This window comes from Pinus tabuliformis, chromosome 9 (assembly GCF_031772625.1).
Source record: "Pinus tabuliformis cultivar Carrire ecotype Pingquan chromosome 9, CPIR1, whole genome shotgun sequence".
NCBI classification, from domain to species: domain Eukaryota; kingdom Viridiplantae; phylum Streptophyta; class Pinopsida; order Pinales; family Pinaceae; genus Pinus; species Pinus tabuliformis.
Genome location: NC_142307.1, coordinates 308,002,031 through 308,021,688, shown reverse-complemented (window position 1 = coordinate 308,021,688; position 19,658 = coordinate 308,002,031). Strand labels below are relative to the sequence as shown.

The 19,658-nt window shown below is 38.1% G+C and overlaps 1 protein-coding gene across 1 annotated transcript in view; it reads left to right on the top strand.

Annotated features, from left to right (window-relative positions):
- Positions 1–7,212: 7,212 nt before the first annotated feature.
- The window catches only part of LOC149148456 (transmembrane 9 superfamily member 1-like), a 96,128-nt gene continuing 83,682 nt past the window's right edge, over positions 7,213–19,658 (top strand). Inside the window, exons 1-6 of the mRNA XM_089440780.1 lie at positions 7,213–7,519; positions 8,935–9,127; positions 9,469–9,573; positions 9,720–9,737; positions 9,843–9,937; positions 10,074–10,226. Coding sequence (XP_089296906.1) covers positions 7,421–7,519; positions 8,935–9,127; positions 9,469–9,573; positions 9,720–9,737; positions 9,843–9,937; positions 10,074–10,226 — 663 coding nt within the window. The 5' untranslated portion in view covers positions 7,213–7,420. The remainder of the gene's footprint in view (positions 7,520–8,934; positions 9,128–9,468; positions 9,574–9,719; positions 9,738–9,842; positions 9,938–10,073; positions 10,227–19,658) is intronic.

The window sequence follows — 19,658 nt, the reverse complement described above, 5'->3', positions numbered from 1 at the left end:
TACTGGGCGCTTGAGATGGGCCCAACCCCAAGAGCTACAGCCTCCTAAGAGAGATTTAGAGTTGGTGCAAAGCTGGATTCATCTTTATTGATCAAGAAATGAAGAGTTACATCAAAACTGTCCACAAGGAGAACTTGAAAATGAGCTGCAGCAAAACTAATCTATTGCCTAAAAATCGAACTACAAAATGACTACAACAAGACTATGAAATGACTAACTACCAACTACAAAATGACTAACCACTAGATAACCCCAAATGAGGCCCTAAGCCTTCTTATTTATACAAATTGAGGACCCCAACAGTCCTCCTAAAATTTAGGGACTCGGCTGCCCAAAACTTGTAGTTAACAGCAGTCCTACTTGACTTGCTTGGCTGCCCTTGTGCTCATTGATTTGGTGGCCTTTGAACTCCGAGCTGATGGTGGAGAATTCGAGGTAAGGGCCCATAAATGAAGGGGACACCTTCCTACAAATCCTCTCCCTTGTTCTCCCACGAATTTGGCTGCCAAGTGCTCATTAAGACCTTCAATTTTGTCTTCAAATTGACCAAAAAGGCTACACAAAGCACCCATTAGACTTGTTGGCATAATGACTAACCAAATTCACTCTATTAGCATAAATATAATCAAAAACATGCAATAAACTAATGAGAATGGTGGATTAAGTCAAATTAGGAGGTTGAATGAGCCCAAATAATTATCCATTTTTGGGGCTCATCATCTATGCATACTACAAACTCTTTGTCCGGATCTGCAATCTTTAACACTTGTGCATGTGTCAACAACTGCTTAAGCTGCTCAAAACTAGCCTCACACTCTGTTGTTCGTTCAAACTTCTTACCTTTTATCTACAATGATGTAATAAGATAATCAATCTGTGAGAAGTTCCTCATGAACCTCCTATAATAGCCTGCCAATCCCATGAAATATCCCACCTCATCCACATTCTTAGAAGCTACTCACTCCATGATGACCCTTATCTTTTATGGATCTACTACAATGCCCTCCTTGGAGACAACATGCCCCAAGTAGTGTACCTCAATCTAAAATAACCTACACTTGTTGAACTTAGCATACCACTGGTGCTCTCTCAACAATCTCAACGCTGTTGCTAAATGCTCGGCATGCTCTTCCTCATTTTTAGAATATACCAATATGTCATCAATGAACATAATAACAAATTTATCCAAGTACGGACACAACACACTATCCATTAAGCACATAAATGTAGCTAGAGCATTAGTTAAGCCAAATGGAACTACAACAAACTCATAATTCCCATACCTGGTTCAGAAGGTTGTCTTGTAAATGTATTCCTCTTTGATGCGTACCTGGTGATATCCAGATCTCAGATCAATCTTCGAGAACACTGCTACTACCTTCAACTGATCGAACAATTCATCAATCCTTGGTAACAAATACCTATTCTTGATGGTCACTTTGTTCAATTGCATGTAATCAATGCATAATATGAGAGTTCCACCTTTCTTCTTCACAAACAATATCGGTGTGCCCCATGCGCACACACTTAGCCTAATGTATCCCTTGTCCAACATTTCCTTCAACCGTAGCTTCAGCTCTAACAACTCAGGTGTGCTCATCCTGTAAGGTGCTTTTGATGCCAAAGCTACCCCTTGGCACTAATTCAATGGAAAAGTCTACCTCCCTATGAGGTGGCAACTCTGAAATAGCCTCAATTGTTGTAGAACTGGGTACCTTCTCAAAACATATGCATCCTCAACTTCCTTACCCTTGTCACGAGAAATGTGCACTGCAAATAACATACACCCTTTTCTGCGACTGCGCTTTGCTTGCATAGCTGCCACCACCCTAACTGATGTGGCTTTGTTCTTGCCCTACAAGACTCTTGGTTCTCCATTGTCATCCACACACTCAATGGCTTTGTCATAACAATCCGCCTTGGTTCTATGAAGGTACAACCAATCCATGCCCAATAACATGATGTATGATCCCAACGGTAATACATTCAAATGTGCTACGGTAGGCATACCATTCAAATCAAATGCACAAGATCTTATCCAATGATGAACTCGCTTCTTTGTACCTGTAAGCAACTTCACTAACCAAGATTCTGCATGCAATTCCTTACTCAAAACACACTTATCCACCAAGTCAGGACTAACATAGCTATAATTAGATCCAAGATCAATCAAAATAGAAATAACTTGATCAAAAACCTTACCGTCCATATCAATAATATATGCTTGATCGTCTGCATGTTTGTTATCCAATGCTGCATAAATATGAGGAATGCTTGACCAACATCCCCAACAGTCTGTGTGTCCTATGCACTGAGGCCTACCACCCTGATTATGCAGACAATCTCTCTTGCGATGATCTTTGCCACAAGTCCAACACTTTATAGGCTTCCAACCTACATCCTTATTCTACTCCTTAGATCGATGTCCCTGTCCTCTGTCAGATGCATTGAACTTCTTAGATGGTGCAACATTCTCTTTATTACCTGTACCCTGAGGTATTTCTCGCTTTCTGTCCCATTTTCCTTTGTTCTTTGCATTACCTTTCTAGTCTAGCTTAGTCTCATATCTGCACTTCAATTGTTCATAACAATGCCTTAGCTTTCGAATGGCCTCCTCTAATGATCTAGGCTCATCGAACTCAATCCTGTCTTTAAATGCAACCGGTAATCCACAAATAAACCTCTGAATCTTGGCTTTCTCCTCCGTGAGATAAGGCACATACCTCAGTAACTCCAAGAACTTGCTATTGTACTCCTCACCTGTCATCAATTCCATCTTTAGCTCATAGAATTCTTTTGTCGTGTCATCAAAGTATCTCTCTAACAGATACTTCTTCTTGAATAATGACTCAAACTCACTCCAAGTCAAGTCTTCCTCATGAATACATCTGACATTCTTCATGTCTTCCCACCAAATGTCTGCTTTACCTTTGAGACTGAATGTAACTACTTTGGCTTCCATGTTCTCTAAATAGTCATGCAACATGAAGAACTTCCTCATGCCAAGCAACCATGCTTCTGCATCTTGTGGTTCTTCATCTCTCCATCAAAAGTAGGTGGATTTGCTTTCTTAAACTCATATGGAAAGTATCCCCTATCACTTCTCCTGTAAGGATGATAACGATGACGATCATTGTGCCTATCTGAATCAGAACTAGAATAGTACTTGTGTCTATCCCCTTTCCTATCCGGAGTGTCCAACAATCTGTCATCTCTAACCGTGTCATCTCTATCTGACTTGTGACCACCATGCGACATATTACCATATGCCCCATTAGTTTTATCCTCCTGCTCATATTTGATCTGACATGGTCCCTGCCGCTGCAAATCTAACAAACTCTAAAGTATCACTACATTTACCTATGCGACATATAACCATATGCCCCATTAGTTCTATCCTCCTGCTCATAGCTGATCCGACATTGTCCTTGTCACTACAAATCTCACAAACTCTAAAGTATCACTATATTTACCTCTGCTTGTTTCTCTTGTGCCTACATGATTCTGTCATTATCTGCCTTACAATTCCTTATTTCTTCCTTTAAGCTTCTCAATGTATCTGCCAAATTGGAAGAATTCCCAATGCCATACTACTCATTTGATTCATAAGGAGAGTCCTTGTAGTCTACCATCTTGCTAGCCATTTGATATTTCTTCTTGCAAGGTATATCATGGCAGCTAAACCAAATCATAATAAACCAACGTACCTTAATATAGCTCGGGGAGGATACATTGTCTGCAAGATAAACAAATCAGCATGATACATGTATAACATAATCACGATAGCATATAGAAACATGATACATAAGTATATAACCATGCAACCATCATTCTAGCTAGGGTCCAGTCATCAATGCATGACCTTATCAACAACTCATACCACGACCTCATGCATGACCTTATCAACAACTCGTACCACGACCTCATGCATGACAACAACCACTACATCACTGTACACTTGAACACATGCAAACATTAACATGCATAAGCAATGTGTAACCAACCATACACATGCATAAACACATGTAATCAAGCATAAACAGATAATACTTGTAACCAAACCTACAAGAATGAAACATGTAACCAAGCATACAAGAATGTAGGCAAACATGCGGGAATGTAACCAAGCATACAAAATGATACATGTAACCGACATATAACAATATGTAACTAGTCATACACTCACGACGATGGATTCCACAATAACAACATCAACTTCCAAATGGTGACATCACTACAACCACAATCAACATTATGCAAATGCAACAAGCACATGGAATGCAAGTGTAAGAGACACACGTGCAACTAACATTCATGCATGACCAACACATAGCCCATCCAACCCGAGGGGTGAACCATGCTCTGATACCACTTTGTAAGACCCACCTCACACATCTACCCAAGCAACCAACCAACCGGGGTAAACATGCGACAAGAGGCCACTATGATATGGTTCGACCTCGTAAGTCACGTTAAGGAAGTGGAACCGGCAGAAACACACCATACAAACATTCAACATTAGCATTAGGACCCTCAGGAACCAATCCAACCTTTCTGCCAACTAGCCCCTAGGTCCCTCTGAGTTTTTGGACCACTTGACCTCTAGACACTCTCATGTTATGGGCATGCCAGAGTCCAGGGACTTTTTTGCAGAGTATTGTGCCATCGTCCTTGGGATTTGAGCCACTTTTTTAGGCCCAAAGCCCAGGTCACTGCTTAGAATAGAATGACACCTTCAGAACAATAAGATAACAGGGAAATGACAATGCAAAAACAACTACTTGAATAAGACCTTGACTGGACCCCTACTAGCCATGATAAACATTTCGTCAAACATATCACGAATATGTAATCTACAGGCGTAAATAACAGATCTGAGCATAGGTGTCTCATACTTAGCTGAGACTCGTTGAGAAAAATTGATGCCTCAACACATCAACTGTCGTTTCATCCATTAGGTCATGAATATATTGTTCATTCATTTACAAGTAAAAACATGATGAGAGCCATGCATAGCTTCTATCATAAAGCATATATATAACCAACACAATAGCAACATAAATACCAATGAAATCACAACCATATGATCCACATATAAACCAATATAATACTCATAGAAATACAAGGAGAAATAACCTCATATTGATGACGCAAAATCCAAACCTGGGATGAGACTTCCATGTTCCACCCGATCGTAGAATGGTTGAGCCAAATCTCTCTTCATCCATTCATCCCTGTGACATATTCCAAGCATGCATGTGGGATCTCATAGAACACATCAATAAAAAACCATCAAGGGCTTCCATAGGCCATCCACCTCAACCCATCGAACAATGATTCCACCTCACGACCGGACATCACAAAACCATCATCAAATTGGTCTCTATTGAAGCCTTCCAGGGCTTCCAGGGCGTTTGTTTCAACCAAGGTTTCCAGGATTAGTAACTCAACCCACAATTGTCGCTGAGCTTCCAGAGCATTTGTTCCAACCAAGGCTTCCAGGACTAGTAATTCAACCCACGACTGTCGCTGGCCTTCTAGAGCGTTTGTCCAATCAAGGCTTCTAGGACTAGTAACTCAACCCACCAAGGGATTCTAGAGCATTTGTCCAACCAAGGCTTCCAGGACTAGTAACTCAACCCAAGTTGTTACAGGGCTTTCAGAGCATTTGTTCAACCAGGGCTTCCAAGAACTAATAACTCAACCCAAGCTAAGGAAACATGAGAACCAACCAAAACAAAACAATGAAATAAACCCACAATCTCCATCACTATCGAGGAAATGACAAGGCTAGGCAATTCACTGTCAATCCAAGCAATCCTCCATGCCACCGATAGATAATGACCAATAATCCACATGCATATGCCATGCAGGCCAAAACTAGTGAGGCAAACATACATGCAACTCGGTACCTGCAAGCAAATCCCGTTATAGCTACTGATCCTTTTGTCCTCTTGCGCTTTCCTACTCTTCCTTTGCCTTCTTGCTCCAAAAATCCAAGTATTCCAACACCCTCTAAGAGTGCTCCAAGAAAACTCTAAGTATCCAAGAGTATGAGTGAGAGATAGCTCTCTCCTCCAACACTGAATTGACAAAATGTTACCGATTGATCATCAAAAGCCTTTTTAGCAATGAGGCATCTATTTTATTCATTTTCCATTATTTTTCTTAAATTTCCTCTTCACATGCAACTTGTGACCTTTCACCTCCATTTTCTCCTAATTTCCATTATTTTCATAAATAAATGTGCCAAAATTGCCATTTGCCTTTCCAAAGCTTTAGCCATTGCCTTTGCCAAATTCCTTAGCCATTAATCAATCACAAGTTATCCCCATCACTAAGATTTTACCCAACATTCAGGTTGGAATAAGTGTTCCATCAACTGTGGTTATTAATTTTACCTTTATTAACTTTTATTACATAGAATTTTCACAGGCTGTTACAATAATTCAATGAAAAATATGTTAAAATCTTGTTAACTAATGAACTTACTCTATTGTACTCTATTTTAAAATGTTCAACTATAATTTTGGAGAGTTGCACTAGATAAGACCTTTATTCCTTAAAAAAAAAATTAATCCTATAAGTTTTATAAATTTTCTCATAATCTTTTGAAAATTTTATTTTGTAATGTTCAAATATTTTTTTATTTTCACGTAGAAATTACTCCCAAGAAACGATCATGTCAATCTAAGGAGCAGTCAGATGGTCAGATGAGAAAGATAAAAACCAATGCTCCTTACTACCCAAACTATACCCACTTGACAAAACAAAGTTCTATTAACATTACCATTTCCATTTTTTTTTTAATAACTTATTTATATTAAATGAACAATTATATTTTCCTTGGTAGGGAATGAAATACTTCAACATTAAACACAACATATTATTCTGATTATAAAAATTTAAAGAATACCGCAAACACTCCCAAACAATTATTATGTTATTTGTTATTTTCACCAAAATTTTTGTTTCCGTAAGCAATTTTAACTTAAAAATACTCATTCTTGCATTTTTTAATCTTATTATTATTTCTTTCAAAATAAATTTAATAGAAAATTGTTTGCAGTAACTTGATAATCCCCTGTAATTGCATGAACCATAACTAACTTTTAAATAATTAAAATTTGGTTACATTTAAAAACAAATCCGCCCATTCATACCCGAACAAATCTAACCATACATATAATCCACTTCAACACAATTAATTCGTTCTGGCATTTGCAATCACATTTGTAGTGGTCACATGTGCTGAGAATTTCCGTTCCCTACTTTGCTAATGATATCTCTTATTATCACCAACACCTCTACCTCTAAACTTTATCCTTATATTATTAGGGCTCTCATATATCATCAGCTGCGAAGGGATCCACGGAACTGACAGATTCAAACTGAGCATTATCCGGTTGGGAGAATTATTATGAGAAAACTCATCACAATGCAGCATACATGGCTGCTTCTGGTGCTGTTCCAGGCTATGGTGTTCCCCATATCTCTTGCTTCAGAGTATGACCACAAGGTGCACATTTAACAAACAGTAGCGCACGCAATTTATATTATTCAGATCCATGAAACTAAGGCCTTCCGTTACCAATGTTTATCTTCTCCCGTAAACATTTCTTGCAATCATGGGTTTATCATATATATGTATAAATATATATGAATTGTAGACCATATATTTATTTATATGGGTAGTTTTTATGTTGATCAATGGGTTTACTTCAACATTTTGGACTCGGGTATTTTTCTTCAGTTGGGTTTTTTGTAAGTTTGACATTCATGCCCTTATCTGCAAAATAGGTCAATGTAAGATGCGGAGATCTACGGTGAAACTTGTTGTGTCTAGTGGTTATGACCGGGTTTTGCTAATGGGATTGTAACAGGTTAGTTTGCTGTACAGTGATGCTGCTCCTACGCCATAGGACTACATAGACCCAATTGCTGCATTATGTTAGGTCCTTAATCAACCTGTTAATTTTTATCCTGATAGATCTCAAAAGATTGTGATTCATGTCCGATGTTTTGAAACCAATTCAATTCCTCTAGAGTCACACTGCTTCCGCTCATAAGGTCACATTGATCTCAATCCCGTTGATGCCTATAGAACTTGCACGGGTTTAGTATAGTTTCCTTTTTGGAGTCGATTCAGTCATTGTGGTGCATTGGAACTCATTGACATAGAGAGCTTAGCTTATCGTGGCTTACTTTTACCGTTGAAAACCTAGAATGAAATTGGTTCTCTCCATGAAGACAATTATCTATCTTACATAGCTTCATCTTCCTGAGCCGATATACAAGGTGACAGGATAATGCCTCGATCGATTACCTCCCAAGCTTGTCATTCTCTAGGGAGTTTCTATTTCATCTCTTGCAATTGCTGTTTGGGCGAAATACCTTGCATTGAATGTATGCAATTTCGCATGTTGGATGCATGGAAGGTCACTCAAACATTTTATGTTGCACTCTAGGAAACCATGAATTAGGATCATATAGTCTGCCCCATCTCTCTGTGGGAGAACTTACTTGGTCATAAAATAATACTCAAGAAATGTATCTTATATAACTGCTAAAATTGGTGGAGATCCTGGAGTGTATGGGGCTCCGATGCCCGTTTGCTGCTTAGAGTCTACTGTTAGCATTTATTATATATTCTATAGAATCTGTGCACATGAGCTTCAAGATATGATTAGTAATCTAAAAACAGTAGCAGCTAGCCATTCGGCTTTAGCCAATTTTTTATGTCAAACAGCACTGTTGCCTTTCTATTTCCCTAAAAACACGAAGGCATTTTAATGCCATTGTTTTTTCTTTGGTGCCAGGCGCTATTATTTTTCATATTTGAGGCTTCAGCTGTTAGCTTTGTGAAGTTCAATTTTTTCTATGACCGTGTCCTCTGTTCAAACTTGCTGAATTTATCTTTACTGTTGTGGGCAGTATAATGTAGGTGACTCTGTAACTCTTTGGGTGAACAAGGTTGGTCCCTACAACAATCCTCAAGAAACGTATAACTACTACAGTCTACCTTTCTGTCATCCAGGAAACAACCCTACCCACAAGTGGGGTGGGCTTGGAGAAGTTCTGGAGGGAAATGAGCTCATTGATAGTCAGATTGATATTAAATTTGGAAGTAAGCTGAACTTTTTCAGATGTTCTTTCCTGTTCATATTCTCAGATTTTGGATTTTGATAAATGGTAGTATTCAAAAGGAAAGATATGCAGAGTTCACAGGTCCAACTTTTGAGTTTTGTAATCTGTATTTAACTTGATCCAGGCTTTAAGGGGAAGGCTATGTTGTTTATGCAATGAGATAATGATAATTATTGAACAATTAACACGTTCTATTACCTAATGTGGAGTGCAACGAGGGGAATATATATAATTGTTCTTTAATACAGTAATCTGAAGTTAAAGCTATATCACAAGTGAGCTCCAATTGTGCCAGTGTTAAACAATTTGATTCTTTGGCAGCAAATGTTAATAAAAGCGAAATTTGTAGCATCGAACTTGACAGTGAGAAAGTGCAGCAATTCAAGGATGCTATCGAGAACATGTATTGGTCTGAATTCTTCATGGGTATGTTCTCCATGTTTATATTATTGAGCTGTTTGTGCCATAATGAAGCTTAAAAAGATGGTAATAGTGTTTGCAATAGATTCCATGGTTACTGACTTAGTTTGGTTTGGTGGCAATGGTATGCCATGTTGGACGGATTGTCTCAGATGATCTGCCACTCTGGGGTAAGCATTCCCTTCTCTAAGATGTATATCTGCTGATTTGTATTTCACAATATGTATCATGTTATCTCAAGTATTCAAGGCATTGATGCAGATTGGGATGTGCAGGATTTGTGGGAGAACAGCATCCAGACAGGAAAGAGGATCAAAGGCATTTGCTTTACACACATAAGAACCTTATTGTGAAATCAAATAAGGACCAGGTTAGTGAATTGTGTTCTTTATAAATATGTTTATTTCCTTTGGCAACTTGGAAATGACACTGATTTTTTCTTTCATAAAACCTTACCATCTTACCTTGGTGTGGTGGACATCAAATCTGTTACATGTGAATTGCAGATAATACATCTCAACCTTACTCAGGAAAATCCTCAACAGCTTTTACCGGGAAGCAGGTTGAAGTTCACATATTCTGTCAAATGGGTTGAGACTAATATAACCTTCCCCAGGCGTTTTGATATATATTTGGATCATCCTTTTTTCGAGCACCAGGTATAATTCAAGTACAAAAGCATGGTACTGGCTTTTGTTTGATTATTTTTGTGCTTTTTTTTTTCATTCCAGGTAACCAAGCATCCCACCCTTCTACCCATAGGCAAGGGTAAGATATTCAGGGTTAGAGGGTCAAAAACAATTGGGTCAAGAAGGATGAAATACGTTACAAGTGGGATTTGAACTCGGGAGAGGGGGGGGGAGGATAACATCTGTCTTCCCTAACCACCCAAGCTAGATCCAATTGACAAAATTCTTTTTGTGCTTATGATTTATGATATTGCTTTAAGTGGGTGCCATTTATTTTTGAAGCCAAGAAAAATTGAGGTGTTGTAGTTATTAGATGCGAGCTATAATAAAGGTTGAGCCACGGATAATTCCACAGATATATAGTGAGCCTAGTCATGCATGCAAACCATCATATATATGAACTAGAGAAAGATGTGAGTGCTAACTTGAATACAATATGAGCCACTGATTATTAGAACAAACCACAGAGATATGCGAACCATAAAGATGCAGGCTAATTTGCCTCAGAGCATTGAATAGATACACCAAATAATGGTGGAATATTACCAATATATAGTTGTCTCCCTGTACGAATGGTCACGACTTATGGTTAGGCTGACTTGAGGTCGACATGAGGTCTTTGGCGGGAAACATAAAAAATTGAATTAATATATTTTCTAAATAATCAAAATAATACTTCTCTTTTATCCAATAGAATTTTCCTTTGTCTAAAATAAATCTTCTTTGGGGCAATTGGGCTTCCTTTGGGGCAAGAGGGTTTCCCTCTGGGGAAATTCATCCTGAAGCTGTCGAAATTTCAACAAGTAGGTGACATCGAAGATAGAAGCAGTGCAGACTCCTATGGATATTGTGACATAGAGTGGTGAGTTGAATGAGTAAGCCAAGCAGGAGGAGCAGGATGAGGAGCAGAGGGTTACTCTCACTCAAGCTCAAACGTCCAACACATAAGGAAGAGGGCCAAGTGGGCGGAGCAAACATTGAGAGATGCACAGGGGTATGTGGGTACTCCTAGATATTCAATCAAAAAGAGCAAGGCACCACGAAGATATTCGGGCTATATGGCTTTGATGAGTGAGCTGATTGAGGTTGAGCCTTCCAACTTCTAGGAGGCATTTGAGGATCAGGTGTTGATGGATGCTATGGTGGAAAAGTATTCTTCAATCATGAAGAACAATGTTTGGGAGGTTGTGCCACGACTAGAGGACAAATATGTGGCTGGCTTTAGAAGGGTCTACAAGATTAAGCATGCTGCAGTGGTACTGTGGAAAAGTTTAAGGCTCAATTTGTGGCTAAGGGGTTTTCATAGAAGGAAGGGATTGACTACAATGAGACCTTCACCCCAGTAGCCAGATGCTCATCCATCAGGGCAATAATTTTTATTGTAGCGCAGATGGGTTGGAGGATTCACTAGATGGATGTGAAGAAGACTTTCCTCAATGGTGTGGCTGAGGAAGAGATTTACATTGAGCAACCAGAGGGTTTTGAGGTGCATGTGAGGGATTCTCTTGTGTACAGATCGAATAGAGCCACTGTATGGACCCAATTAGGTTCCCAAGGTGTGGTATCCCATGATTGATAGCTACTTGCAAGGCACGGGCTTCACCAAGAGTGAGGTAGACCCAAACCTATATTACATACAGGTCAAGGCTGAGCCTCTCATTTTGGTGTTATATGTCGATGACTCATCACAGGTTGCGAGAGGCTCATAGAAGAATGCAAGAGGGACCTAGCTGTCAAGTTCGACATGAAGGATTTAGGGTTGATTCATTATTTTCTAGGCTTGTAGACGTGGTAGAAGGATGGAGAGATATTCCTCGGGCAGGGGAAGTATATAATTGAGGTCTTAAAGCGATCTAGGATGATGGGCTATAGACCCATGTCTACGCCACTAGTGACTAATTGGAAAAAGATTGATGCTTCCAGATGAGAGGCAGTGGACCCTACTCTCATTTACTTGGTCAATACTAAACCAGATATATGTTTTGCTGTTAATACACTCAGTTAGTTTATGGTGGAGCCCAAGTGAGTTCACTTAGGTGGATGCAAAACATGTGTTGAGATACCTTCAAGGAACAATTGATAATGGACTGAGATATACTCAGATCGATGGAGTGAAGCTAAAGGGGTACACCGATGCTGATTGGGTAGGCAGTACAACTGACAGAAAAAGCATTTTGGGTGCCATTTCAACTTGGGATCAGGGGTAGTTTCTTGGTTCAGTAGGAGCAAAAGTCAGTTGCACTAAGTTCTGCGGAGGATGACTACATGGTTGTCAACTTTGTAACTTGTGAGGCAATCTGGCTTTGGAAACTTCTCGTGGGATTATTTGATCAAGAGATGGAGCCGACTTTGATTCACTGTGACAATCATAGTTGTATCAAGCTCTCAGAGAATCTGGTGTTTCATGACAAGTTGAAACACCATCAGATCATATACCACTTCATTTGAGATTGTGTGCACAAGGGGACAATAAAGTTACATTATGTACCAACAGATGAGTAGGCAACAGAGTCCAGACATCTTGACCAAGGCTTTGATGAAGGGCAAATTTATATTCTTTAGAGATAAGCTTGGGGTGGTGCAGAGCACTTTCTGTCGCTAAGAGGGAGTGTTGAAGATGTAGCATGGAAGATGATTCTGCATTGCTCAAGTTCTATGACATGCAATAAATCATCAATTTTCTCTCATAGTTGAGTTATTTAAATATTTCCCAAGTTTGGACCTTAGGTATAGAATCAGTAATTAAATTTTTGATTTTACTAGCCACTTTTGTATAATGTTAAGAGGTTAATGAAAGATTATATTGTGACTGTTGATCTCAAGTGTGGAGATGCAATCTCATCCCTCCATCACTTTGGAGATTAGGTTATAAAATTATAAAAGAGGGAAAGGGGTTGTTGGAGAGATCAGTTGAATTTGGCACAAGAGCTGGGCATTGGGCAGTGACAGGAGATTGAAGTGGGACTATATGCACTTAAGCCAATCATTGACTTCAAAATCTAGGTGGGACCATATGCACTTAAGCCAATCATTGATTTCAAAATTTTAGTGGAATTGAAATTTTTTCTAGAAAAATATTAATAAGGGGTAGTAATTAATTAAATTAAGGATATATTATTATTAAAGTACTAAGTATTAATAATTTATTATTATTATTATAATATTATTATTAAAGTACTTAATATTTATTAATAATCACTAAGTTATTAAAGTCTGAGATCTTTGGTTTACATGGCACATTTAAAATAATTTTTTTAAATTTCTAACATGCTTCCCTAACGTCTACCTCATAAAGTTCTCTAACGTTCATACTATGAAGCCCCTCCTCGCTCTATAAAAGGAGACCCATTATCCCCTCAACGTGTGTGTTTCTAATGAAAGATTATTAGGAAATTGATCTAATTTTTTTTTGGCCACCCTTATGATTTGTTAACGCAGGATTCTAGTGGTTAGGGTTCATCTTTTAATATGCAGGTCTGTAATTTGAGTGAAATTATTCCAGCCAAGACAAAACAGAATTTGTGAAGATTGTGGTCTGCCTTGGGTGATTCATTAGTCTGTAATTTGAGTGAGATTACTCCAGCCAAGTCAACACAGAATTTGTGAAGGTTGTGGTCTGCCTTGGGTGATTCGTTGGTCAATACAGGACTGTAATTTGAGCAAAGATACCCCAGCTAACAAAGGAAATTCAAGCAGCAGAAGAATTCAGCATCTATTACAGTCTTTTATGCAGCTTCACCTCAGCAACATTTACAAGTTTTAACCTACAGCAGTGACGTTAAAAATCCAGGTAATGTTGTAGTTACATTTGTCTTGAGATCTGTTTCATTCAGGGCTATACATCTAAGTCCTTTGTGGTTGTCCTTGGGTCGAGAACAGTGTCTAGTCAGGACTGTATTAGAGCCTACATCAAGTCTAGTGTTTAGTCTACTTAAGTCTGTCTAGAGCTTGAACTGTCTAAGTTTGTCTGTGTTTGTGTCAAGCGTTGTCTAGTTAAGTCTAGCTCTACGTGGTTTTGTGTCTAGTTAGGGCCAGCGTTGAGTCTAAGTTTCTGTCAAGCTTTGAGACTAGGTTTGTGTTAAGTCTGTCCAGAGCTTGAACTGTTAGGTCAAAAGGGAGGTCTGTTGTTGTGTTCAAAGTCTGTCATCAGATGTTGACACCAGGTTGATCAAGCATACTGAAAATTCCAAATAAGGCAACACATCAGCATCACTAGGTAAGACAAGGTAAGTTTGGTCGTTGATTTCTTTTACTAATGTTTACTGACTTGCAGGAGTATACAAGGTAAGGTGTGACTTTTGGGTGACCATTATCAGTTTTGTTTGGGAAAGAGAGATTGTGTTACAGGTAGAAACCAACAAGGCAACAACTTGAAAGACAAAAAATCAAGCATTTAAAATCATTAAGAGTAATTCATCATCAAAGAAGGGAAGCATCGTTGAAGGACAAGTTAAAGAACCTCGAGCAGTTAAACCGTGAAGAAGCAGTCCATCATCACTTCTGTAGTACCAGCAGTATCAAGTCTTGTCTCTCTTGACAAGAGAGTCCTTTTGTAAATCAAGTCAAGCCTTGTATATCATTGTAATTTGGAAAATCAGTAACACTACCCAGAGTTGAAGAGGGCAATTTGTTCGGGTCAAGAGTTCTTGGTTGTTGGGACTTGGGTTTAGGTCTTAGTTTTGTTGTCAAAGAATTGTCATTGAAAATCATTGTAACGTGGATCATTGCCCCTAGTACGGGAGTCCACACTTTTGTATTTAATTTTTGTTTTTATAGGGTGGTAGGGTGGTGCTAGGTAGGTGAATGAAATCACAGGTTGGGGCTTGTAAACACTTCAGAGTGGTAGGGTGGTGCTAGGGCGAGTTGTGGCTCGCTAGGTTGTTGGGGCATCCATTCAACTGACTGCTAATAAAACCAGGGTGCTCGGGCGTCCTTCCAGTGGGAGCTGGAGAAGAATGCTTTTCTAGAGTTTTAGGAAGTTGTAGCTTTCTTTTCAATTGTCGTTAAAGATTAAAGAACTTATTAAAAAAACATTCGGTGATTTTTTGTCGGAGGGGGTTTTCCACCTAAAAATCTTGTGCCTACTCTCTCTATCTTTGCATTGTTGTTTACTGTTCTTACTGAACAATAATAATAATAACTGAAGATTAACTAATGCTCTAAAAATATTAATAAAGTGCTAATTGCTAATAAATACTGATTCACCCCCCTTCTCAGTATTTCTAACAATTGGTATTAGAGCTTGGTTCCTTCAGTAACAATTTAACAACTGGAAGGAGATCATGGAGTACACCAAGAATATAGTTCCTCTATTTAATGGAGATAACTATGCACTTTGGAGTGGAAGGATGCAAGCTCATTTACTTGCGCAAGGGTATGAAGTTTGGGAAATTGGCTACCAAGCAACAAAATATGAACAAGGTAAGAAAAATATCGTAAATGATGCTAAAGCAAAGGATTTTATTATATGTGGATTCATTCAATCTGTCTATGTTAAGGTATTGGGTTGTAAAACAACTAAGGAGGTATGGGAGAAGCTTCAGAATATATATGCAGAAGACTTGAAGGTCAAGGAAGCAAAACTTCAAATTTACAGAGCTCAATTTGAACAATTAAGGATGAAAGAAGATGAGAACATCGCAACTTACTTTCAACGTGTAGATGAAATAACAAATGCCTTGGAAGGATTAGGAGAACTAATTGATAAGAAGGTCATTGTTTGGAAAGTCCTCAGAACTTTTCCATCAAGATTTAATCCTAAGATTAGAAGATATATCAGATTTAAGCAACTTGAGTATGGACGGACTACATGGTATACTTACAACTTATGAAATGAGGATTGTAGAAGAAGATGGCTCATCTAATATAGAAACTGCATTCATAGCATACAAGAAAACCAGGAAGGGCAAACATATATCCAAACCTAGATGTAGTTGTTGCAAAGAGGAAGCAGAAGAAGAAGTAGGACTTTCAGATGAAGAATTTGCGTACATTACAAGGAAGATGAAAAGAGGAACAGGTAAATATAAAGGCAAACTTCCATTAGTATGTTTTGATTGTGGTGAGATAGGTCATTTTGCTGCTAAGTGCCCTCATAAGAATAAAACATTTACAAAAGGAAAGAAAGGTCAAAGAAATTTCAACAACCAAGGTAAGAAGAAAGAGTTTAAGAAAAACTTCCTCTCCAAGGAAGATAGTTCCTCATCTGAAGAAGAAAGTGACAATGATGAAGAAAACAAAGAAAGAGTATTATTTATGGCTAAGCATAACAAGATGGAAGCATCTGACAAAGAAGAAGATGAAGAAGAAGAAATGACTAAAATCTAATTTCAAAACAAAGTTGTCAGAATTATAAAAGAACTCGACGCAGAAGGGAAAAATGTTAATTCTCTAGAAACCGAATTGAAGGAGGTAAAGAATCTCAACAAAAGGAATGAAGAAGAAATCATCAACCTCAGAGTAAAGTTAGAAGAAGCCAAAAGAATTGAAGAATCACTCAGGGATGAGTGAAAAGAAAGCATCAAGGCAAGGGAAGAACTAGAAGCCCAAATAGTATCTCTTTGAAAGGAAGTAAAAAAAGGGAAATGTTTTGCAAAATTTTGCTGACAGTTCTAAAACTTTGGACGAGCTCATCAACAACCAAAGGTCATACAATGACAAGACTAGTCTAGGCTACAAAGAAATCTTTGAAAAGGGGTCAAACTCCGAAAGGGAAAATGCATATAAAACCTATATGCTGAAGGATCTACCAAGCAAGGATGTTTCCTAGCGAAAACAAAGGTTCAAGATAGACAAGAAGGCTCTTGGAAAATGATTCCACGAAGAAGTTTTCCTCCCAGGTATCAACCCACCTTTTATGGTTTTTGTTATTCATGTAGAAAGTTTGGGCATAAAGCTATAGATTGTCATACTTATGAAAGCAACTTTGGAAGATCTTTTAGGAATATCTATTCCAAAAATCCACAAGCAAACTTTAGGCAAAATTATAACAGATTTGACTGGTTAAGAAATGAAGTAGAATGCTATAAATGCAACAACTTTGGACATTTGGCTAAGGATTGTAGGTTTATGCTCCCCTCAAGGGAATCACAACAGAATCGGAATGAACAAGTCTGGAAGAAGAAAACTGAAAGGTGCGCTCTTGCATTAAAGGCTCAAAGTAAAAATAATGTTTGGTATGTCGATAGCGGTTGTTCTACACATATGACTAGAGATAGGAATAAATTTATATCTTTAAAGGAAGGAAAAGATGGAACAGTATCCTTTGGAAATGATGGATCTTCAAATGTCATAGGAACAAGTACTATCAAGCTTGGAAGCAAGGATGCTATAGCAAAAGATGTGCTTCTTGTTGAAAATATGAATCACAGTTTGCTAAGTGTAGGTCAAATGTGTGATCAAGGAAGCACAATGTTATTTGACTCCGAATGACATATACACCTTGGATGAGGTCGTTAAAGGATGTTTCTTGGCAAAAGAAGATGAGAGTTGGCTATGGCATAGACGAATGGGACATATAAACTTTGACAACCTTGTTAGAATTAGCAAAAAGGAAGCTGTGAGAGAAATGCCATTGATTTCAAAACCAACCAACGCTGTATGTGAACACTGTCGGCATGGCAAGCAGACAAAAGTCGAATTCAAGACAAAAGAACACTTCACATCACAACCATTGGAATTAATACATACTAATCTATGTGGACCAATGAGGACTAAAGGATTGAATGGTGAATTATATTTTATGCTAATGATAGATGATTATACCAGGATGACGATTGTTAGTTTCTTGAAGAAAAAGTCTGAGGCATTTGAATGTTTCAAGATCTACAAGGAAATGGTTGAAAATGAAATTGATTTAAAGATTAAATGTTTGAGATCTGATAACGACGACGAATTTACCTCCAAAGCATTTCAACATTTTTGTGAAGAAAATGGAATAAAAAGGTAGTTCTCAACAGCGAGAACACCGCAACAAAATGGAGTTGTTGAAAGGAAGAATAGAACTGTACAAGAAATGGCCAGAACAATGCTAAATGATTCAAAATTAGATGACAAATTTTGGGTTCAAGCAGTTGATACAACTGTATTTATTTTGAACAGAAGTTTGCTTAGAAACAATTGTGATATGACTCCATACAAACTTTGGAAAGGAAGACCAGCAAATGTCAAATATTTTAGGGTATTTGGAAGCAAATGCTACATTAAAAGAGAAGATCAGGAAACAAGAAAGTTTGATTCTCGAGTAGACGAAGGTATTTTTGTTGGTTATTCACGCAAAAGAAAAGCTTATAAATGTTACAATCAAAGACTTAAACGAATAGTTGAAAGCATCAATGTAACATTTAATGAAGATTATGGCTCAAAGGTTAATGAGGAAAGCTCCTCTTCAAGAAAACCAAAGATACATGAGTTAGAACCAGAAAAGGTCAAAGAAGAAGTCCTAGAGCAAGCACAATTGAATAAGGAAACAACTACCAACCAGGAAGAGATAAGAGACGAACAACAGGTTGAACAAGAAACACCCCCAAAGGCCCCCAAAGAATGGTATCAAAAGAATCATCCATCAAATCAGATCATTGGGGATCTCAATGAAGGAATAGGAACTAGAAGAAATCACCAACTTCGTGTACCACAACAAGCCCATCTTTCTCTCTTAGCTACATTTGAGCCAAACAATTTTGAAGAAGCCAGTCAAGATGAACATTGGGTAGCTGCTATGAATGAAGAATTGGATCAAATTGAGAAGAATGACACTTGGGAATTGGTCCCACGACCAAAAGATAAAAATGTCATTAGGACAAAATGGGTTTTCAGGAACAAGTTAAATGAGGATGGACATGTTACCAGGAACAAGGCAAGGTTGGTTTGCAAAGGATATGCACAGGTTGAAGGAATTGATTTTGAAGAAACAGTTGCTAGAATGGAAGCTATCAGGATGTTCTTGGCTTATGCATGTTCGAGAAAGATCAAAGTTTATCAAATGGACGTGAAATCAACATTTCTAAATGGAGAATTAGAAGAAGAAGTATATATAGAACAACCTGAGGGATTTTTGCTCACTAACAAGAAAGATTATGTTTGTAGGTTAAAGAAGGCGTTGTATGGTCTCAAATAGGCACCCAGAGCATGGTATGCCCGTCTTGATAGGTATTTGCAACAACAAGGATTCAAGAAGGGAAGTGCGGATAACAACCTTTATGTAAGGATTGAACATGATAGTCTGATGATTATTGAAGTATATGTGGATGATATAATCTTTGGGAGTGATGATGACATGTTAAGTAAAAAGTTTGCTACAAATATGCAGAGTGAGTTTGAGATGTCACTACTTGGTGAGTTGACATACTTTTTGGGACTTCAGATATCTCAGCAAGACAAGGGAATATTTATCTGTCAAACCAA